General features: G+C 42.5%; 1 protein-coding gene across 3 annotated transcripts in view; it reads left to right on the top strand.

Moving 5' to 3' along the window:
• The window catches only part of CNKSR2 (connector enhancer of kinase suppressor of Ras 2), a 422,681-nt gene that overhangs the window by 317,483 nt on the left and 80,939 nt on the right, over positions 1 to 24,259 (top strand). For all 3 annotated transcript variants that reach the window (XM_040423664.1, XM_040423663.1, XM_040423662.1), the window contains one exon: positions 14,362 to 14,534. In XM_040423664.1, the coding sequence (XP_040279598.1) occupies positions 14,362 to 14,534 (173 nt within the window). The remainder of the gene's footprint in view (positions 1 to 14,361; positions 14,535 to 24,259) is intronic.

The following is a 24,259-nucleotide window of genomic DNA, read 5'->3' as shown; positions in this document are numbered from 1 at the left end:
GAAGCAGCTGATTAAGATGATTCAGGAACTCTAAATATGCTGTGTTTGAAATATCAATGTGGGAGGTGATATCAATTATATAACTGTCATGTTTCCATGCGTCCTTGTAAACACTTCGAGTTACCATTCTGTAGAAGTATTAGAAGGTTTGACAATTAAAAGGTGGGTATTATTTACTAATTGATATTATTTAATAATTAAAGAGTTTTTTAAGGTTTTCCATCTCAGCACTCCCACTGGTCACCTGGTTGATGGTCAATGCTGCAGTAAGGGTACAGAGGGGGTGGTAACCAGTTGGGGGGTGTACCTGCACAGACTCACTCTATCCAATCAGTGCTGCTATTGTCAGACTGTGCAGGTACACACCCCAAAATGGTTAACACCCCTCTGTACCCTTACTGCAGACTGCTAGCAACTCATTCATAACTTTTAGTAGAAATATGAAAGAAATGGTACAACATAGAGCCATAAGAATAGATGCTCCAGAATTGTTATAACATGGTGAATGCATGTAGCTAATAAAATAGGCATGTCAGGAGTGGTCACAGCTCCTCTTTAAAGGTTTGTCCAATTAAAGTTGAAGTTGATGGGACTGAGCTTAAATACCTGGCAAAGTCATTGCTAAAGTGTGGAGCTGTGTTGTACAGAGCAGTGTTAACAGTGAAGAGCCCTGTTGAAAATTTAAACAGCAGGGGGCTCAGAATTGGACCGCCACCGCTCTAACATTGGTGTCCTGTCTCAAGGACCAAAAAACTAGTGTGCTTGTAGTTTACATACTGAAAATAATTCTACTTGGGGGGATGGGAGGTATGAGGGGCCTTTTGGGGAGGGATTTTTTTTTTCCCTTTAATTGATCAGAGTAATATAATTTAATGAGCAAGGGTTAAGAAAAAGAATAAAGAGATCTGCTATTTTTGACTGGTTGAGGACATGCCAGCTGTCATCTGCCTGCAGGAAACACACTTGGATGGGGACTCTGTGAGGTGGGTGGAGAAGAGATAGATATAGGGTGGTTATCATTGTATATATACATTGTATTCGAGAGGAGTATCTTTCTTGGTTCATACTAAAGTCAACTATGAATACGTGGCATGTAGGGCGGATGACTGCGGCAGGTATCTCTTCCTACAGTGTAATATAAATGATGTACAAATGGTGATAGCAAATATTTATATTTCGCCTCCATATAAACCTGATGTGCTTTATGACTTACAAAAGTATATGTTAGGCTACTTTCACACTTGCGGCAGGAAGGATCCGACAGGCTGTTCACCATGTCTGATCCGTCCTTCCGCTATTTCGCCATGCCACCGGACCGCCGCTCCGTCCCCATTGACTATAATGGGGACGGGGGCGGAGCTCCGGTGCAGCACGGCGGTGCACAGCGAAAGCCGCCGGACTAAAAAGTTCTGCATGTCCGACTTTTTAGTCCGGCGGCTTTCGCCGTGCACCGCCGTGCTGCGCCGGAGCCCCGACCCCGTCCCCATTATAGTCAATGGGGACAGAGCGGCGGTCCGTCGGCACGACGAAATAGCGGAAGGACGGATCCGACATGGTGAACAGCCTGTCGGATCCGTCCTGCCGCAAGTGTGAAAGTAGCCTTAGATAGGCAATAGGAAATTATAATACAGTTTTGGATCCAATCAAAGACAGAAAATTGCCATTAACCCTTTAACCACTTAACATTCAGGACATTTTTTGCAAATCTGACGTGTCACTTTATGTGGTAATAACTTTAAAACGCTTTTACTTATCCAGGCCATTCTGAGATTGTTTTCTCGACGGTGGTAAAATTGAGTACATTTTTTTTATTCTTACTGATAAAAAAAATATTTTACCAAAAATTGGGAAAAATTTCCAAATTTCAATTTCTCTTTATAATAGATATTAATACCTCCAAAAATAGTTATTACTTTACATTCCCCATATGTCTACTTCATATTTGGATCATTTTGTAAATGTCATTTTATTTTTTGGGGATGTTAGAAGGCTTAGAAGTTTAGAAGCCAATCTTGACATTTTTCAGAAAATTAGCAAAACCCACTTTTTAAAGACCAGTTCAGGTCGTAAGTCACTTTGTGAGGCTTACATAATAGAAACCACCCAAAAATGACCCCATTTTAGAAATAACACCCCTCAAGCTATTCAAAACTGATTTTACAAACTTTGTTAACCCTTTAGGTGTTCCAGAAGAATTATAAACTCAATATTTATTGCCCTGATTCTGTAGTTTACAGAAACACCACATATGTGGTCGTAAACTGCTGTACGGGCACAAGACAGGGCGCAGAAGGAAAGGAATTCCATATGGTTTTTAGAAAGCAGATTATGCTGGGATAATTTTAAGCTGCCATGTCACATTTGAAGACCCCCTGATGCACCCCTAGAGTAGAAACTTCAAAAAGAGTGACCTCATTTTAGAAACTACACCCCTCAAGGTATTCAAAACTGATTTTACAGACTTTGTGAACCCTTTAGGTGCTGCACAAGAATTAATGGAAAATGGAGATAAAATTTCAGAATTTCACTTTTTTGACAGATTTTCCATTTTAATAAAAAAAAATTCGCTGACAAAGCAAGGGTTAACAGCCAAACAAAACTAAAAATTTTTTGCCCTGAAACTGTAGTTTACAGAAACACCCCATTTGTTTATGTAAACTGCTGTACGGGCACACGGCAGGGCACAAAAGGAAACAAAACGCCATATCGTTTTTGGAAGGCAGATTTTGCTGAACAGTTTTTTTGACACCATGTCCCATTTTAAGCCCCCCTGATGCACCCCTAGAGTAGAAACTCAAAAAAAGTAACCCCATTTTGGAAACAACAGGATATGGTGGCAGTGTTTCTGGTACTATTTTAGGGTGCATATGATTTTTGGTTGCTCTCTATTACACTTTTTATGAGGCAAGGTAACAAAAAATAGCTGTTTTGGCACCATTTATATTTTTTGTTATTTAGAACGTTCATCTGACAGTTTAGATCATGTGGTATTTTTATAGAGCAGGCTGTTGGGGACGCGACAATACCAAATATTACTACTTTTTTGGTTGTTTGTTTCAGTTTTACATAATAAAGCATTTAAAAAAAAAAACTTTTTTAGTGTCTCCACATTCTGAAAGCCGTAGGGTTTTTATTTTTTAGGCGACTGTCTTATGTAGGGGCTCATTTTCTTCGATATGAGATGACGGTGTGATTGGTACTATTGTGGGGTGCGTATGACTTTTTTATCGCTTGGTATTACACTTTTTGTGATGTAAGGTGACAAAAAATGGCTTTTTTTACACACTTGTTGTTTATTTTTTAACGGTGTTCATCTGAGGGGTTAGGTCATGTGATATTTTTATACAGCAGGTTTTTACGGACATGGCGATATTTAATATATATACTTTTTATATTTATTTAAGTTTTGCACAATAATATTTTTGAAACAAAAAAAATCATTTTAGTGTCTGAGTCTGAGAGCCATAGTTTTCTTTTATTTTTTGGGCGGTTGTTTTAGGTAGAGTATCATTTTTGTGGGATGAGATAATTGTTTGATTGGCACTATTTTGGGGTGCATATGACTTTTTGATCGCTTGCTATTACACTTTTTGTGATGTAAGGTGTCAAAAAAATTGTTCTTTTAGCACAGTTTTTTATTTTTATTTTACGGTGTTCACCTGAGGGGTTAGGTTATGTGGTCATGTGCATGCAGTACTTTTAGTCCAGCCGCCTCTCGGCGTGCGCTGCCGTGCTGCTGCCGAAACTCCACCCCCATTATAGTCAATTGGGAAGGAGCGGCAGCCCGGGGGCACACGTAATCTAGCGGCAGGACGGATCCGATGTTTTAGTGTCTCCATATTCTGAGAGCCATATTTTTTATTATTTTTGGGCAATTGTCTTAGTTAGGGGCTCATTTTTTGCGGGATGAAGTGATGGTTAGATTGGTACTATTTTGGGGTGCATACGCCTTTTTGATCGCTTGGTGTTGCACTTTTAGTGATGGAAGGTGACAAAAAAATGGTTCTTTCTTTCACTGTTTTTATTTACATTTTTTGACGGTGTTCATCTGAGGGGTTAGGTCATGTGGTTTTTCTATAGAGCCGGTCGTTACGGACGTGGCAATACCTAATATGTCTACTTTTTTTTATTTATTTAAGTTTTACACAATAATATCATTTTTGAAACAAAATTAAATCATGTTTTAGTGTCTCCATATTCTGAGAGCCATAGTTTTTTTTTTATGTTTTGGGCGATTGTCTCAGGCAGGGTATCATTTTTGCGGGATGAGGTGATGGTTAGATTGGCACTATTTTGGGGTGCATATGACTTTTTTTTTATCCCTTGCTATTACACTTTTTGTGATGAAAGGTGACAGTAAATGGCTTTTTTGACACAGTTTTTATTTATGTGGTCATGCGCATGCAGTACTTTTAGTCCGGCCACCTCTCGGCGTGCTCTGCCGTGCTGCTGCCGGACCTCCGCCCCGCCCCCATTATAGTCAATAGGGATGGAGCGGCAGTCCGGGGGCACATGTAAACTAGCGGCAGGATGGATGCGACTGGCTGTTCACCCGCCGGAGCAGCCTGCCGGAGTCCCCTGCCGCTAGTGTGAAACTAGCCTTATCTGACAATATTCTCAATTTACTAAATTATGTATCTAATTATATTTCGCTCAGTAGAGAATAAGAGCAGAGGTGTGGAACAGAATTGCAAGCAGCAAATGACTTATGTGCTGCAGACCAAAGGGAAGCGTAGGAGGGGATTTTATTATCTAGGTGTATGTGTTAGACAGGGCTTGTAGATGCACAGCAGCGCTTGTATCTAATGCTCTGTATCTCAATGAGTCCTAGTGGATCTGCAGTGCAAAGTGATAAGTGAAATTACAGTCATACTAGTGCTGGGAGACAGCTTGAGAAAACAGATATGCTGCCTGATAGGCTTGACTGCTACCAGGAGATATTAAGATCTGGCTGATAATGTAGTTCCAAGCCGTCCTTTTAGGACTATTTAGAAAATACTGTCCTGATCAAAAGTTTAAGACCACTTGAAAAATGGCAAAAAATCATATTTAGCATCGCTGGATCTTAACAAGGTTCGAATTAGAGCTTCAACATGCAACAAGAAGAAATGGGAGTGAGACAAAACATTTTTTGAGCATTCAATTTAATGAAAACAACGAATAAAGTGAAACAGGCTGTTTTTCAGCTGATCAAAAGTTTAGGACCACACCTCCAAAAAAAAACTAAACCCCCCCAAAACAGAAATCCAACTTCCAAACATGAACTCAGTAATGAGTAGCTCTGCCGTTATTGTTTATCACTTCAAAAATTCATTTCGGCATGCTTGATGCAAGCGTTTCCATGAGGTGAGTGGGAACATTTCTCCAAGTGGTGAAGAATGCCACACGAAGGCCATCTACTGTCTGGAACTGTTGTCCATTTTTGTAAACTTCCCTTGCCATCCATCCCCAAAAGTTCTCAATTGGATTTAGATCAGGGGAACACGCAGGATGGGCCAAAAGAGGGATGTTATTCTCCTGGAAGAAGTACCTTGTCCTGCGGGCATTGTGTACTGTAGCGCTGTCCTGTTGAAAAACCCAGACGTTACCACACAGACGAGAGCCCTCAGTCATGAGGAATGCTCTCTGCAACATCTGGACATAGCCAGCGCCGTTTGATGCCCCTGCACTTCCTGAAGCTCCATTGTTCCACTGAAGGAAAAAGCACCCCAGACCATTATGGCGCCCCCTCCACTGTGGGGCGTAGAAAACATCTCAGGTGGGATCTGCTTGTCATGCCAGTAAAGTTGGAAACCATCAGGACCATCAAGGTTAAATTTTTTCTCATCAGAGAATAAAACTTTATTCCACCTTTGAATGTCCCATGTTTGGTGCTCTCTTGCAAAGTCCAAACGAGCAGTTCTGTGGCGTTCAAGAAGACGAGGTCTTTGAAGACGTTTTTTGTTTTTGAAGCCCTTCAGTCTCAGATGCCGTCTGATGGTTATGGGGCTGCAGTCAGCACCAGTAAGGGCCTTAATTTGGGTCGAGGATAGCCCAGTGTCTTGACGGACAGCCATTTGGATCCTCCGGCTCAGTGCTGATGAAATTTTCTTGGATCTTCCACTTGACTTTTTTGTTCCATAACTCTCAGGATCATTTAAGAAATTTCTAAATGACTGTCTTACTGCGTCCCAACTCAGCAGCGATGGCTCCCTGTGAGAGACACTGCTTATGCAGTTCAACAACCCGACCACGTTCAAAAAGGGAGAGTTTTTTTGCCTTTGCCATCACAACGTGTGACTACCTGAAAGAAAATGACAATTAATCCACATGTTTGCACAGATTTGGCCTTTTAAAGGCATGTGGTCCTAAAATTTTGATCAGCTGAAAAACAGCCTGTTTCAGTTTATTCGTTGTTTTCATTAAATTGAATGCTCAAAAAATGTTTTGTCTCACTCCCATTTCTTCTTGTTGCATGTTGAAGCTCCACTTGGAACCTTGTTAAGATCCAGCCATGCTAAATATGATTTTTTTGCCATTTTTCAAGTGGTCTTAAACTTTTGATCAGGACTGTATATGGCAATTATTTATTTGGTTAAAACATTCAGTAGTTGCATATACAAATACATGCTGGTGTAAAAAAGTAGTAGGCACAGCTAAAGGTTACTAGGAATACATACCAAAATGAATAAAATAAGCAGCCACTCCAAATGACAGCACAAAAGTCATTTTTAGAGATGAGCGAATCAAAGCTGACGAAGTGGAATTCGATCCGAATTTCAGGAAAAACGTAATTGTGCTAAAAAAAGATTTACAAGTGAAGGAAAAGATTATTGAAAGTGTAGGGAAAGAATAGGGAGGAATCATTCCACAGCATTTATGTTGAACAGGGTTCAGTAGGGAAGGTTACAGCCTGCGTAATAGGAACATTCCTATTACACCTTGCTGCACTGACTGGGCACCCAAATTGCCATTATACAGCTCTGTAATTCCAGAAAACCGTTCTTGTTATTGGAGTGTTACAGCCATTAATAGGGTTTATTGCAAGAAAATATTTCTACATCTTATTTGCCCTTGGGCAGTGCAGTTATATGTTCTAAAGCATTTTTTGGCTTGTATTAGTGGGGAAAAAAGTGCTTATTAGTGGTGAAGTGCTAAAATTACAGCACTTTATGTCGTGTATTAGTTGCAAAAGAAAAATATATTTGCCGTTCAGCGGTGAAGTTATATGTTCTAAAGCCCTTTTTGTCATGTATTAGTGGCAAAATATATTTGCTGTTCAGCGGTGCAGTTACATGTTCTAAAGCCTTTTTTGTTGTGTAATAGTGGCAAAAGAAAAATATATTTGTTGTTCAGCGGTGCAGTTATACAGATGGAGCAGGGTTAGCAGTCCAGCTCTTAACTCAAATTTCTTAACTCATCGCGTTATCTTGAGACAAAAGCCATTGAAAAGCAATTGAAGGTGTTTGTTTAGATTAGATAATCTAATAACAAGGACAGGTGCACTCTGCGATCTTACTAATCCCTCAAACTGGTGTTAAATTTGAGAGATTAGCCAACATGTCCTACATGACGACATGTCTGAGCCCGAGCACCGCGCCAAGGTTTCTTAAGTAGCTCGGGTCGTAACACTCGCCTACCTGAGCCGTATGGGCAATACCAGGTTCCAGTGGGCGAATTACAGGAGTGTGAGGACCGACTCACAGACCACTCACCAGTTAACTCCAGCATCTACCGTGCCAGCAATGGGAAGAGGGAGGAGTCTGCAAGTCCGACTCAAGACTGGCTGGTATGGCCCAGGCTTCACAGGTGCACCTAAATGTAGTCTGTAGATGGAAAACAGGCACATTTAAATTGGAGTTTATACACCTCCATATACAAGCAAACTAACAGAAATAGCGTGGTGTTCAACAGGCAGGAAATGCTCAAACCCACATGCAGTTGTGCATATATAAACAGGGGAGCAAATCCTGCACTTGTGGTCCGTTGCTAATGGCGATCCCCAGCAAAAATGCATACAGTGGAGGATGCCTGCAGCGGACCACAAGTACCACAAGAGACATCCTACACAAGATAGCAATTATGTGGATGTGATAAACAATATAACAATCTAATAACAAAGACAGGTTCACTCTGCGATCTTATAGAGCCCTCAAACTGGTGTTAAAATTGAGAGATTAGCTAATATGTCCTACATGAGGACATGTCTGAGCCCGAGCACCGCGCCAAGGTTTCTCAAGTAGCTCGGGCTTAGACATGTCCTCATGTAAGACATGTTGGCTAATCTCTCAATTTTAACACCATTTTGAGGGCTTAGTAAGATCGCAGAGTGCACCTGTCCTTGTTATTAGATTGTTATATTGTTTATCATATCCACATAATTGCTATCTTGTGTAGGATGTCTCTTGTGGTACTTGTGGTCCGCTGCAGGCATCCTTCACTGTATGCATTTTTGCTGGGATCGCCATTAGCAACGGGCCACAAGTGCAGGATTTGCTCCCCTGTTTATATATGCACAACTGCATGTGGGTTTGAGCTTTTCCTGCCTGTTGAACACCACGATGCGTCCCACGTGGTCACTCGCTTTATCACGTGGCATCCCACGTGACTATGGCAGGGCGATGCGTCACTCATTCCGGGATTCCTGATAGGTCTTCTTGCGACTTCTAGGTTTGAGAGAAGTGCGGTTGTTGTTATTGTCGCGTAGTATACAGTTAGTTGAGCGACAAACCGCAGCGATTTGTAGTTGTCTCGGCCTTTGTATTCCTCACTGTTTCTTTGTACCAAATGCGTTTCGGGGCGAATTCCTGCCCCTTCCTCAGTGGTTAATAGTTGGATACTGGAAACAAGTGAGGGTTTATAAATGGTTTTCTTCAAAGGGGTGTTGCCTAAATTGCATTGGGTCATTCCCAAGTCCTGGACTGGATGTTTTATTTTGGGCATATGGAAGCCAATAGTAGTATTCTGGTTTTGTTAGTGATTGTTAGTGATTACCATCACTGAATATATAGTATAATATAGTATAGATAGAACATCATAGGTGTCTGATTTTATGCAGAATATTAGACGGTATGAAAAAGAACATAAAAAGGGATATATATATATATATATATATATATATAAAACTTGGAAAAATGAGGAGGCAGCACACTGTATAAACAAGGGGTGCACGTCCGGCTGATGTGGACCAGCACCTAGGTCCAATAAACTGAAAGTAAAAAATAGCCAGCAGCACTCCAGGAAATCAAAGGCAAACAGTGGTTTATTAGACCCAAAGTCAAGCGACGTTTCGACAGCTTATTGCTGTCTTTGTCAAGCATGCTTGACAAAGACAGCAATAAGCTGTCGAAACGTCGCTTGACTTTGGGTCTAATAAACCACTGTTTGCCTTTGATTTCCTGGAGTGCTGCTGGCTATTTTTTACTATATATATATATATATATATATATATATATATATATATATATATAATACAATAAATAAAGAAGTTAAAAAGTTTTTTCTTTCTTTTATTCGTGGAGATATCAAAATTGTATCAATCGATTAGAATTAGTCAAATTAACTCAGTGAGTCTGAAATTGTAGTCGGCAGGTGTTTGGCTTAATTTGCTTGTTCTAACCTGCAGATTTGTTATGTTGGAGAATTGTCTTAGTATAAAGAGTTGTTGTATACTGTAGACTGCAACCAAAATAATTTGTGATTTAAAATTGTAAAAACGTCGATGCAGTTTGTGTGCGGTTTCTGTGCGATTTCTTTTTTTTTTATATTTGTTGTTTTTTGCTTTCATCATTGTAGTATTAGTGTCTATCTTTGTTTTCAGCATATTTTGCCTGAATTTTATATTCCATTTCTCAATATTATTTGATTTATGGTCCATTTCTCAATATTTTGATTTAATATGTTAGTGAGGTGATGGATTATTTGTATCTGTCTATTATGTTGAGGGATCTTCTTGACTACGTGGAACCTTCCCCCCCCCCCCCTCCAAATTTATAGGAATTCGAAAATTTCAAGTTCAGCGTTAAGGCCTGCAGGTGATATAGTGTCAAATTCATATATTCGTTTTGAATCAATTCTTGGCATGTTGTCTATATGGTTCCCTCCTCTCCAAGGTTTATTGATTTTTTGAAGGGCTGTGAACTTTAGTGATGAGGGGTCACTATTATGGTAGGTCTTATAATGCTTGAATACCGTATGTTGTTCGTATCCTTTTTTTAATGTTGGCCATGTGTTCGGATATTCTTTTTTTCATTTGTCTTTTAATTCTACCGATATATTGTTTAGAGCTTTTATTTATTCAACCCTACGCAGAATTTATACCTACTCAGTCTCCGCACAACACTCTATGCAAATAAGCACTTTATTTATTTGGGATAGTAACAAAAAGACAAGCCACACCATCATTGAAACATATAGTATACCAATTTAAGAGTTCCTCAGAGAAAGGACAATCCCTCATCAGTTACTATATATCACATCTTTCAAGGCATTTTCAATACACTATATCTCTTCCAGCATATAAGACTGTTCCTGTTTTATGTTAATAATAAGATAACTTTTTAATCCAAAACAACTATTCCATTGTATACCAGATGAGAGTGTGCCATCACATCTTCACGTATTAACTTTTTCATATCAAATGTTTTCTGGGTATACCGGTGATTGAGCACCTCTATCCATAACACATAATTAGTGAGCCACTAAACAACTAAACTTCAATCTATGTGGAATCAGCTGACAATGGTGTAAAAGGAGTGCGCGTCTTCTTGGCGCTAACATCGACCTGTAAGGTTGAGTTCATACTTGAGTTATTTGCTCAGTTTTGGCCCCGTGACTGCCCAAATAAGTAAAGTGTGCAGTGATTCTAAGAGCGACGCCTGTCATCTGCATGTCATACAGACTCACAATATAATTTCACTACCAAAGCAGACTCCCTATGCGTGTTACTGCAAGGCACAATGTTCTACACCACTATAAAGGCTCTGCAGCCAGAAAATAGCCGTTATTTAACACGATTCAGCGCAAATAGATTCGGATCAAGCAAAATAAAAATAAAAAATTGGGGAAAATTCGCTCATCTCTAGTCCTTTTATTAAATCCCAACAATGAAGAGGGTACAAAAACTGTGAAAAATACATAAAAATACGTAAAAAACTAAAAAATCTATATATATGCAGATACATGCTAGTCCTGATCCCTATTTGAATGTAACAGTCACCAAATATTATTTATGTATTTTTGCTGGTTTTTATGCACCCTTATGGTTTTTGTACTGTAATTTGCGAGTGTTGCCTATTTAGACTCGTACACCTATACTTTGTACTAAGGTAATACATTTGATAAATCACATCATAGTATTGTACATTACGTGGTCAAATGTATGTGGCCCGCTCTTGAAAGTAGTATGCTTGGCCCATTCAGTCACCCCCATTGCTTTGCTGACAGGTAGATATAATCAAATATGAGTATAATCACTATGGACAAGTATTGGCAGTATATTGGGTCAAGCTGGAGTACAGTGACATACAATAGGGCACAATTTCAAAGTAATGGAGTCTGTTGTAGCAAGGTCAACTTTATCTTAGTACACTTGGTTTTGCCATAAGATATTCACAGGGTGTCTTACAATAGAAAGGCTCTATTTTTTCACAGAAACAGCTCCACTCTTACAGTACAATGACAAATATTTGTAATACCATACACATCCCATAGACATAGGTTGTTTCTGGATAATAAAACAAATTTTTGGGCCATATTCTCTGACATAGATATAAACTTAGTTCAATATGCACTAGGTGGGGGATATCTGATCACTGTGTAGCCAACCCCAGGGCCCCCCACTGTTCACAAGGATGGAAACATCGAGTTTCCTGAATAAATGACGTAACGCTCAAGTGTGTGTGCTGTCATGCTATTCATTCTGTATGGGACTGGCTATCTGTACACAGCTATCTGTGGCAGTCCTGTAGAGAACGAATGGAGTGGCAGCACACATAGTCGACCCCCACCGAACAGATACCTCAGATAGATTCAGCATCATGAAAAAAGGTGCAAAAATAATTAGAATAATAAAAAATAATAGCTTTCATACCCATATCTACAAAAAAAAATAGAACGGGTTATGAACAGGGAGAAATGGCCTAATTTTGTCCTGATTAAAGGGTTTGTCAAGTGGTATTAAATACTTAGCGTCACTAAAAATTGAAAGGAAGCAATACTCACTCTCACCGATTTCCCCATCACTGCTGTTCTGACGCTGCTCCAGTCCTTGGTATCTGGTCAACATGCAGAAAATGCCTGGAGATGCCCATGTCAGCAAATGATTGGTTCTAGAGGTCTTTCCTGGCTCTTCCTGCTTGATGAACCTGGACCAGAAAGCTGAAAACAGCAGGGACCGAAGTAGCTTGGACAGTGGCAGGGGAATCAGTGAGGGTATACAGTATATTGCTTCTTTGCAGGGGCATTGCTAGGGTCTTAAAAGATCAGGGGCCCAAGCCCCAATAAATATGGTCTAGTTCTCTGAATCACCCCTCCCCCCACACACTGCATTTTGCTGTACTTGCTATACAACAGCCCATACCAGTCACATCCCGGGCCTCCAGGTGACTTCTCCGATGTAGATCTTCTCTGTCATCATCTTCTCCATTTGGTCCGGATAACTTCTCTCAGCCGCGCCTTGTCTCTGCAGAGAATGACACACAGACATCTTAGCTTCCTCACATTTATATCATCATCTCCCATCCTGGAGTCCCCACAGTGTTATCCTGCTGCTCTCTGTGCCCCCCAATACCCCCAAGTACTACCCTGAAGAAAAATTAGTGCCCCCATAGTAGTAGTGCTCATCAAAGTCTAATCCCCCTTCTAGAATGCCCTCATTAGTAATACTGCCCCCTACAGTGTCCCCAACTGTGATAACGCTCCCTAAGAGTCCCCTCAAACCCTTGTAACATTCAGTCCCATGTAAATGACATAACTCCCTCCCACAGCTGCAATCAACATACAGTCCTATGTAAATAACATCAGTGCCTCCCCCAGCCCCCTCTGACATACAGTCCCATGTAAATAACATAATCCCCACCCACAGCTGCCTTCAACATACAGTCCCATGTAAATAACATCAACCTGCCCCAGCCCCCTCCAACATGCAGTCCCATGTAAGTAACAACTCCCTCCCACAGCCACCATCAACATACATTCCCATGTAAATAACATCCCCCCCAGCCACCTCCAACACACAGTTCCATGTAAATAATATCCCTCCCTTCAGCCCTAACATTCAGTCCCAGTTAAATAACCACAACTCCCAGCATTGCTTTCCCTCCCCCTTCACTTACCTCATGTAGCAGAGGTCACCACAGCTTCCTGCCCCAGGACTTCTCCGCTGAGCCGTCCTCTCCTGCATTGGTGACATGACGGTGACATCATCGCAGGTCCTTCTCAACCACTGCCTGTTTTACTGGTCACATGACCTGTGATGTCTCTTCCACCGCATTAGATTCAATTGTATTGCCGTCCTGAGGATGGCAATACAGTTGTATCTATCAGGCAGGCAGGACATTTGGGGCCTGGGACAAAACATCAGGGGCCCTGGCCCCCAATGTTTTGACCTAGCAACGTCCCTGCTTCTTTGTCATTTTTAACCCACTGTGAGCCATGAATAAAAAATGAACCCCTTTAAGCAAAAACACCAACTGATTTTTACCTTCACAGATAATAAATAATTGTCTAATTTTATTGTTTTCTGGTCCAAAGATGCACCGAGCCACTGGCTATTGCATCCAGATCCACTGACCTTGGCTCACCCCTGTTCCTCACTAATGAATGGTGGCCAACGAATGTAAAATACAGTGAAATTCAAGTTAGTTAAAGAATATCTACTTCATGCACCATCTTATACAATCTCCAGATAAAATAGCTGGAGGATATGTCTTTGTATCCGCAGTCAGCAGCTTTTGGATTCAGCCAGATGAAAACAATCTTGCATTTGATCATTTAAAGTCCTCATAAATACACAATAATGTTGCACTTGCAAAACAAACACTTATCTTCTATTGCGCGTCTTAAATGGGGCTATTTACCGTAATCTCTGTGCTATGTACATGTTTGTTTTCTCTGCAGCAAGCTGTGTATTTGTGGCTCTTGAGATCCTCCTCTTGCTGCATATGTACAATGCCTGCGAGTAGTGATCAGTCCTCCATGTCCCTACAATGCACAGCCTGCTGCCTAATCAGTTCTCACCCTTGTCATGGGTTTGAATTACATGAGTGATGTTTATAACCTGGAGTTGTACCGGTGGGGACAACATTTTTAGAGCTTTGCAGAGGCTAATCGCGTAAGGCTTTAACATGATGTTTCATTTATCTTCATTGAACCTTTCTCAAGGTCCTGTTCCTGGGAAAAGTAAAAGACGTATATCGTGCAAGGACTTGGGAAGGGGCGATTGTGAAGGATGGCTATGGAAGAAGAAGGATGCAAAGAGCTATTTTTCACAGAAGTGGAAAAAGTATTGGTTTGTCTTGAAGGACTCTTCCCTGTATTGGTACACCAATGAGGAGGTAAAGACATCTATCTGTTCACAATGGTCTGTCATGTTACGTTGTGTGTGTAGAGGTACAGTCACCTTGTTCACAGGAAAGCACAAAGGACATTTTACGATTTTGCTCCAGAGACTGCACTTTGTTTTTTTTGGGTGGTCTATTTATAGATGTGTCCTTCCTTACCTTTCCTCTTGGCTCAATATATTGCAAAATATATGACATGAGAAGGACAGCTTTGAAAAAAAAAACAAACATGATTTTTCACTACTCTGTCTGGAGTTCTTCATGCTATATGTGCCTATGATTGACCACCCAGGGGTTATGTGCATTTCAGGCTGTCAAGGGTTTTAGTAGCATGTTGTGATAATATATTGCATTGTATCATGAAAAATTGGAGTCCATAAAATTTGAGGAGAGCTTTGGTAAAACTTTTCATATGTCATAGACACATATGAAAAGTTTTGATTAATGGGGGTCTGGGTGCTGAGACCCCCACCGATCACTAGAATAAGTAGAGAGAAGCATGCACATATCACTCTCTCCTCGCTGCAGGAGAAGGGCTCAATAGAAGACTAGGGCTCCACCTCGATTACATCCTCCGCAAAAAGGAGAAGGTGCAATATGCTTGCACTTCTCTCTCCTCGTTCCAGGGATCAGTGGGGGTCTAAGCGCTGAGACTAAACTTTTCTTATGTCTCTATTTCAAAACAGTAACCAGAACTCAATGAGCCTTTAAGGGTGGACAAATCCGTTACATAGATTGAAAAAGATGCAACCCCCACCAAGTATCAACCACTCTCATAGATCTTGCAATGGCCTGATGAAGCCCTCCCCAAGCAAGTCTTTGTAATTTTGCCTCACAAGGGGTAAAAAAGTCTTGCTGCTGATATTTGATTATTGGGGTTCCCTCACTCATCAGCAGACTGGAGAAGCGTTACTTTATTCTTTATCCAGACACAGTGGCTTGTCCATATTGGGTTGTGTTACACTGCATCTCTGACCCATTCACTGCAGCCACTACATTGATTACCAAGGCTTAGCGGCTCATATGTAAGGGTAGATGTGCCTGGTTTTGCAGCTCCACACGTTTCACTTCAGCGAATGGCAGATCCTTCATTATACTGATCATTGGAGCTCCTATAAAAGATTTTTAGACTACTGAAGTAAGTGCATATTGTTAGGATATGCCATCATTTTGTGACTGTACGACTTCTAGGACCTCTACCAATCCTGAGAATGAAGGGAGATGCAACACTGGTGGTAGCACCGCATCCCCATTTAAATATTTCCCTATACAGTGGTGCGCCCAACCACTATGCAGGGCACCAGTGTTATATTCTCTTCTTCTCTGTTTTGGTAGAAGGGGGCCCAGAAGTACAATACAAAAAAAAAGTAAGGCACATTAAAAAAGAGAGTTCTGTCTATGTGATCATCACATGTCCAGGACAGATTTTCATCTTCTGGAAGTAAACGCTTTAAGGACTGCAAGCAGAGATCCTGAAAACCATCAGCAAATCTTGCATAAGATGTACTAGAAGAACTGTATGGAATTTCATTATACAATAAATAAGCTTTACTTGCTGAAACCTGAAAGGGGTTATCTCACAAATTTTAAACTCTTTTTAAAACTCTTTTAAAGTTCTTTTACTCTTTCACTTACCTGGAAGACTTTTTTTCCTTTTTGTGGATGAATAGCAGCTCATCACGCACTCTCATCTCCCAGAATACATTACAATTAGCTGTTGTTAACCTCTTCTTCCCCTGCATAGAAAAAATAGTCCCTCACATAAGGCCCTGGAGACAATTATGGTTTGGACCCTCCCTCCTCACACACACACAAAATGTCCTTCTCCGTTCTGTATTTTTCTAGGGACAACACAATGAAAGGTACCTTGGCCACTTCGCCTGCTTCGCTATAAGATCACTATGCCAACACTGAGGGGAGGAGAAGGGAGCAGGGAAGCTACTGAGAATGTCTGGTCCACCAATGAATGCAGGAGAAGGTGGACCAGAAGAACAAACGGCACGGGGCACTGCCAGAGAGAAAAATGTAATATACATTAAAAAATATATATCTTTTTTTTATTGCATGTATATTGCAATAATATTTAATTTAGAATGCCTTATTAATTTCATAGTAATACTTTTTGTGGGATACACCTTTATGCTAAATTCTCTATTCTTCATGATTAGATACGGCCTCCTCCTCGATTTAATGCCATGGCTTTCACATTCCACATGGCACTTGTCACATCCATTTTTAGTCATTGTTTAAATAGATAAAAAAAAATTTAGGAACTGTGTGCTTTTCTTAACAAGTTTAGGTTAGAATAAAGTAAAGGCGTTTTTTTCTATTCTGTCATTTGTGGTCCTTAGAAATTATCTTTTTTCTTAGAAAGCACCAAATGTAAATCAGTCTACAAAACCTTTACATGTACATAATGCATGCACATAATATCATAACCAAAGCTCATTAACTGGAGAAAAAAACTCAATTAGGTAAAATGCTTTTTTTATGTCGACTTATGTACCCAAAAACTCTTTAGATTTGTTAACGTGATAATCTACTTAATGTTATAGCTCAGTCTCTTCTCAGTGTGACAGCAGCAAAAATATACTGTATCTCTCGAGAAATTACAGTGAACTTCAAAGCACATTTAAAAATTGACTTCCCGGCTGTCGTCCCTGGAATAGGATATATTCTTAATGTACCAAGAATCCCAACCACTCCTTGCAAACAGAAAACCGTTTGAAGCCACTAATGTCACATTGCTACTAATGATAGTATATTTAATTCAGGAGCATTGTTTGAAATTTGCTTATGGTGTTTTCCTGTCTGGTTCAACTACATAATATTCAGTTATGATGTGTTTTAGAATTAAAATCGAGTGGCTTACAGATGTGTCCTTTCTTGCCTTTCCTCTTGGCTCAATATATCCTGCAGTTTTTTTTTCTTGTTTTTTTTTCTTTAAGACACAATTTCCACGATACTGTGTCACAAGATGTCTATCTTATATGTGTCTGTGTGCAGCCACCCAGTGATTGTGTTGTGTACTGCAGACTCTCAAGAGTTTTGCTAGCATGTCACAATATTTATGAGAAATTGGAGTTCATAACCAAATTCGATCTAAAGTAAGGGTGAGCACAACTGTACGCTGCCCATAGGGTTTCATTGTAAATATATGACTGCATACCAGACCAGTGTATACTGTGCCTAAAGGACACTGTTTTTAGTATAACCTGGGTAAGTGAGGCCTTTGGCAATTTTGCATTGCACTATTCTGTAATATATTTCACATAGCATGTTAGGGGGGTATGAAAGCTATTCAGATTTCTGGTATTGATTATAATAAAGGGCCATATATATATATATATATATATATATATATATATACACTGCTCAAAAAAATAAAGGGAACACTTAAACAACACAATGTAACTCCAAGTCAATCACACTTCTGTGAAATCAAACTGTTCACTTAGGAAGCAACACTGAGTGACAATCAATTTCACAGGTGGAAATTATAGGCAATTAGCAAGATACCCCCAATAAAGGAGTGGTTCTGCAGGTGGTGATCACAGATCACTTCTCAGTTCCTATGATTCCTGGCTGATGTTTTGGTCACTTTTGAATGCTGGCGGTGCTTTCACTCTAGTGGTAGCATGAGACGGAGTCTACAACCCACACAAGTGGCTCAGGTAGTGCAGCTTATCCAGGATGGCACATCAATGCGAGCTATGGCAAGAAGGTTTGCTGTGTCTGTCAGCGTAGTGTCCAGAGCATTGAGGCGCTACCAGGAGACAGGCCAGTACATCAGAAGACGTGGAGGAGGCCGTAGGAGGGAAACAACCCAGCAGCAGGACCGCTACCTCCGCCTTTGTGCAAGGAGGAACAGGAGGAGCACTGCCAGAGCCCTGCAAAATGACCTCCAGCAGGCCACAAATGTGCATGTGTCTGCTCAAACGGTCAGAAACAGACTCCATGAGGGTGATATGAGGGCCCGACGTCCACAGGTGGAGGTTGTGCTTACAGCCCAACACCGTGCAGGACGTTTGGCATTTGCCAGAGAACACCAAGATTGGCAAATTCGCCACTGGTGCCCTGTGCTCTCCACAGATGAAAGCAGGTTCACACTGAGCACATGTGACAGACGTGACAGAGTCTTGAGACGCCGTGGAGAACGTTCTGCTGCCTGCAACATCCTCCAGCATGACCGGTTTGGCATTGGGTCAGTAATGGTGTGGGGTGGCATTTCTTTGGAGGGCCGCACAGCCCTCCATATGCTCGCCAGAGGTAGCCTGACTGCCATTAGGTACCGAGATGAGATCCTCAGACCCCTTGTGAGACCATATGCTGGTGCTGTTGGCCCTGGGTTCCTCCTAATGCAAGACAATGCTAGACCTCATGTGGCTGGAGTGTGTCAGCAGTTCCTGCAAGACGAAGGCATTGATGCTATGGACTGGCCCGCCCGTTCCCCAGACCTGAATCCAATTGAGCACATCTGGGACATCATGTCTCGCTCTATCCACCAACGTCACGTTGCACCACAGACTGTCCAGGAGTTGGCAGATGCTTTAGTCCAGGTCTGGGAGGAGATCCCTCAGGAGACCGTCCGCCACCTAATCAGGAGCATGCACAGGCCTTGTAGGGAGGTCATACAGGCACGTAGAGGCCACACACACTACTGAGCCTCATTTTGACTTGTTTTAAGGACATTACATCAAAGTTGGATCAGCCTGTAGTGTGTTTTTCCACTTTAATTTTGAGGGTGACTCCAAATCCAGACCTCCATGGGTTGAAAATTTGATTTTCATTTTTTTATTTTTGTGTGATTTTGTTGTCAGCACATTCAACTATGTAAAGAACAAAGTATTTCAGAAGAATATTTAATTAATTCTGATCTAGGATGTGTTATTTTTGTGTTCCCTTTATTTTTTTGAGCAGTGTATATATATATATATATATATATATATAAAAAGAAAAATGGTACGGGTGCACGTCTCAAGGGGAATGGACTTGCAACCCCAATGAATGAATCCAGAAAAAAGAGCGGCACTCCGGTAAGTAAAAGCAAGTGAACCCTTTATACACCCAGGTGGTGCAACGTTTCGGCTCCAAACATGAGCCTTCCTCAAGCAAAAGTCTTTTGCTTGAGGAAGGCTCATGTTTGGAGCCGAAACGTTGCACCACCTGGGTGTATAAAGGGTTCACTTGCTTTTACTTACCAGAGTGCCGCTCTTTTTTCTGGATATATATATATATATATATATATATATGCCATGTTTTGATAGATATATATATATATATATATAGATGAAGAAAGACACCGCGGCACATCCGTTTAGTGAAAAAAGTGAGACCCTTTATTCACCCATGCGACGTTTCGGTCCGCTTGCTGGGACCATTTTTGCTTGAAAATGGTCCCAGCAAGCGGACCGAAACGTCGCATGGGTGAATAAAGGGTCTCACTTTTTTCACTAAACGGATGTGCCGCGGTGTCTTTCTTCATCTACATTGTACACCTTGGTAAGGTGTTTCCACTGCTGGCACCCTAACATCTAATACTGAGGAGTGCTGCCTTGAACTTCCATTTCTATATATATATATATATATATATATATAAAAAACAAAAGCATCCCCAATAAAGGGTAACATTTCCAGTTATAGGGTTAAACACAGACTGTATCATGGCTAAATTTACTTTGAAAAGAACTTTGTAAGAACGATCCATACACAGTATTACGGGCATATTTCTGCCGCCATACATCACAAGGTGACTTTGATATTTGCGCTTCACTGCATGCACTAAAAATGATTACACCATACAGCAGTCAATCTGAACAGGATACCAATGTTTTGGGAGCAAGCAGTAGCTGCTTATGAGGGATACGTGTGTCTTCAAAAAGGCCACCAGATTTATCTGTAGGGACAACTGTGGCATCTACTATCATTCCCCTGATAATAATGCATTCACCTGAAAGAAAAGAAAAAGTGATTATGTTACTGGAGGTATATTAGACCATCAGTGCATAACAATTTTACTCTAGGCTAGTGGAGTACAAGCCCCAAAAATTATTCATTTACCTGACAGAAAAGAACAAGTGATTATGTGGCTGGAGGTATATTAGACGGTCAGTGCATAACAATTTTACTGTAGGCCAGTGGAGTACAGGCCCCAAAAATGATGCACTCACTGGACAGAAAAGAACTAGTGATTATGTGTCTGGAGGTACATTAGGCGGTCACTGGATAAAAATTTTACTGTAGGTCACTGGAGTAGAGGCCCCAAAAATTTTGGCATGCACCTGACAGAAAAGACCTTTTATGCTGCTGTATATACATAAGACAAGGACCATTCTTAGTTCTGGGTTGTGGCGGATATGTGTAGGATGGCACGAGGAACTTTAATTACACGTGGTCGTCACAGGTGTTGAATTCCTCTGAGATCCATGGCTCATTCATTTTTAGAAATGTGAGTTAGTCCTCACTGTCGTGAGCTAGGCGAGTGTGCTTATCAGTCACAATCCCCCCTGCTGCGCTGAACGTTCTTTCTGACAGGACACTCGACGAGGGGCAAGCCAAGAGTTCCATTGCAAATTGTGCCAGCTCTGGCCACAAGTCAAGCCTGCACACCCAGTAGTCCAGGGTTCCTCGCTTCTCAGAGCGTCCACATCGGCCATTAACCCAATGTAGTTGGACACCTGTCGGTCTAGGCATTCCCTGAGGCTGGATCCAGAGGGTGGCTCTCGATGGGTTGGCTGCAAGAATGATCTCATATCCGAAGTGACCAACACATCTTCAAAACACCCTCTTCTTTCAGGCGCGGTATGATTGGTACCTGAACCTGTTTCGCTGTGGGTGGAAATTCCTCTGCCAGCGCCTACAACAGCAGACTGCAGCGTCTCTTGCAGCAAGGCCTGGAAATGCTGCATTCTGACAGCCCTCTGTGATTCTCCTCCCCCCAGCCATGGACACCAGGAATCCCAGAAAAGTTTAAAGCATGCTCTTCTTGCTGCTCCTCCGCCCCTGCAACATCCTCCTCTGACTCCTCTTCGACTCCTGTTGTTGACTTGTGTCAGATGGAGTAGCCCCCCTAGGAATTCATCCAGCTTTGCGACTTCCTCATCTTCCTGCTCCTGCTCCTCGACGGCTTGATCAATGACACGACGCAATGCATGCTCCAGAAAGAAGATGTAAGGTACGATGTCACTGATGGCGCCCTGGCTGCGACTGACCAGATTGGTGATCACATCAAATGGCCGCAGAAATCTGCATGCGTTGCACATGAGCAGCCACTGGCACGGTGAAAGAAAAACAAGCTCCTCAGAACCTGTCCTGCCACAGAGTTCGTACAGGTAGTCGTTAACTGCACATTTCTGCTGGAGCAGGCTATCAAGCATATACAAGGTGGAGTTCCATTGCGTCAGGCAGTCACAAATCAGACGTCTGATGGGCAGGTGGTGTCGCCGCTGAATGTCAGCAAAGAGAGCCATGGCCGTGTAAGATCTTCTAAAAAGGCCAGATATTTTCCTGGCCTGCCGCAAGACGTCCTGGACCCCAGGGTATTTGGCAACGAATTGTTGCACGACTAAGTTAATGACGTGTGCCATGCACGGCACGTGTGTCATTTTGCCCTGTTTCAGCACGCTCAGCAGATTGGCACCATTGTCGCACACAGCTTTACCAACTGTCAAATTGATTGGGGTAAGCCACTGATCGGCCTGTGATCGCAGAGCTGAAAGCAGTGCAGGACCGGTGTGGCTGTTGGCTTCAGCATAGCATGGCAGCGTCTCACCTGGAACGTCGAATAGGTTCAGGGGAGCTTGAGGGGTTCAGCGGAAGAGGCAGTAGCAGTGGAAAAGGAGCAGTCAGTTGAGGAGGAGACGGAGGATGGATTAGGAGGAGGCGGAGAAGAAGAGGCAGGCCTGCATGCAATCCGTGGTGGTAACACCAAATCCACACGGTATCCACGGATTACATGCTTGACGGCCGTCAGAAGGTTCACCCAGTGTGCAGTAAAAGTTATGTACCTTCCCTGCCCGTGTTTGCTAGACCACGCGTCTGTGGTCAGATGTATATTGGCACGGACACTGTGTGCCAGAGATATATTAACTTGCCGCTGAGCGTGGATATGTAGTTCAGGGATTGCCCTCTGGGAGAATTATTTCCTTCTGGAGACCTTTCATTGCAGTGTGCCAATGGCCACAAATTTTCTAAAGGCCTCTGAGTCCACCAATTTATATGGCAGTAGTTGGCGGGCTAGCAGTTCCGACAAGACAGCGGTCATCCGCTGGGCAAGAGGATTATCCAGCGTCATCATGTTTTCACACTCGAATATTTGTGTCACGGAAGCCTGCCTTGTGCTATATGAACGCGATGACGGCACGGTGGACTGGAGGAAAATTTGACGAGAGAGGAGAAGGAGAAGGAGCAGGACGTGAAGCATCGGGAGTGTGTCTTTGTGGGTTCTGACGGCGTTGCTCTCACTGGGCTCGGTGATGGAAGGCCAGGTGCCTTCTAAAGGCGGTCGTCCCTAGGTGAGCTTTGGGCTTACCGCGACTTATGCATTGACAGCGCAGGTTGCAGATGCCTCTGAACTCCCTTCCTCTTCCTCTCTTGTGGGCACCCACGTGATGTCCATCGACACATCATCATCGTCACCTTCAAAACCACTGATATTAGAGATCTCGGAGTAGGCAGCAACAGCGGGGACCACCCTCCTTGGGCTGATCTGGGTATTGTCATCAGACCGCTGGCTGGCGGCCATTGCTACCGTCTCATCCTCATCCGATGCCAAGAATGGCTGCTCATCGGTAAGGTCTGCGAATGGATGGGAAAATAATTCCTCTGACTCGAGTGGAGGGGCTATGGTCGTGGTGGTGGTGTTTTTGGGGGTGCACACAGCAGAGAGTGAGGAGGGTGCAGATAGAAAGGATGAGGACGGTGCAGAAGCGGAAGGCTGAGTGAGCCATTTAACCAACTCTGGTGCGCCCTTTGAAGTTATCACACGCACCTTCTCCAACTTAGGCTCCAGCCTGGTGCACCTGTCCGACCCCTACCATCCCTTCGGAACGGTCTGCTTCTTATAATATGATCACAGACCACTTCTCAGTTCCTATGCTTCCTGGCTGATGTTTTGGTCACTTTTGAATGCTGGCGGTGCTTTCACTCTAGTGGTAGCATGAGACGGAGTCTACAACCCACACAAGTGGCTCAGGTAGTGCAGCTTATCCAGGATGGCACATCAATGCGAGCTGTGGCAAGAAGGTTTGCTGTGTCTGTCAGCGTAGTGTCCAGAGCATTGAGGCGCTACCAGGAGACAGGCCAGTACATCAGAAGACGTGGAGGAGGCCGTAGGAGGGAAACAACCCAGCAGCAGGACCGCTACCTCCGCCTTTGTGCAAGGAGGAACAGGAGGAGCACTGCCAGAGCCCTGCAAAATGACCTCCAGCAGGCCACAAATGTGCATGTGTCTGCTCAAACGGTCAGAAACAGACTCCATGAGGGTGATATGAGGGCCCGACGTCCACAGGTGGAGGTTGTGCTTACAGCCCAACACCGTGCAGGACGTTTGGCATTTGCCAGAGAACACCAAGATTGGCAAATTCGCCACTGGTGCCCTGTGCTCTCCACAGATGAAAGCAGGTTCACACTGAGCACATGTGACAGACGTGACAGAGTCTTGAGACGCCGTGGAGAACGTTCTGCTGCCTGCAACATCCTCCAGCATGACCGGTTTGGCA

Source organism: Bufo bufo, chromosome 3 (genome assembly GCF_905171765.1).
Source record: "Bufo bufo chromosome 3, aBufBuf1.1, whole genome shotgun sequence".
NCBI classification, from domain to species: Eukaryota; Metazoa; Chordata; class Amphibia; order Anura; family Bufonidae; genus Bufo; species Bufo bufo.
Note: the sequence above shows the minus strand (reverse complement) of the source record. Positions and strands in the feature narration are given on the sequence as shown.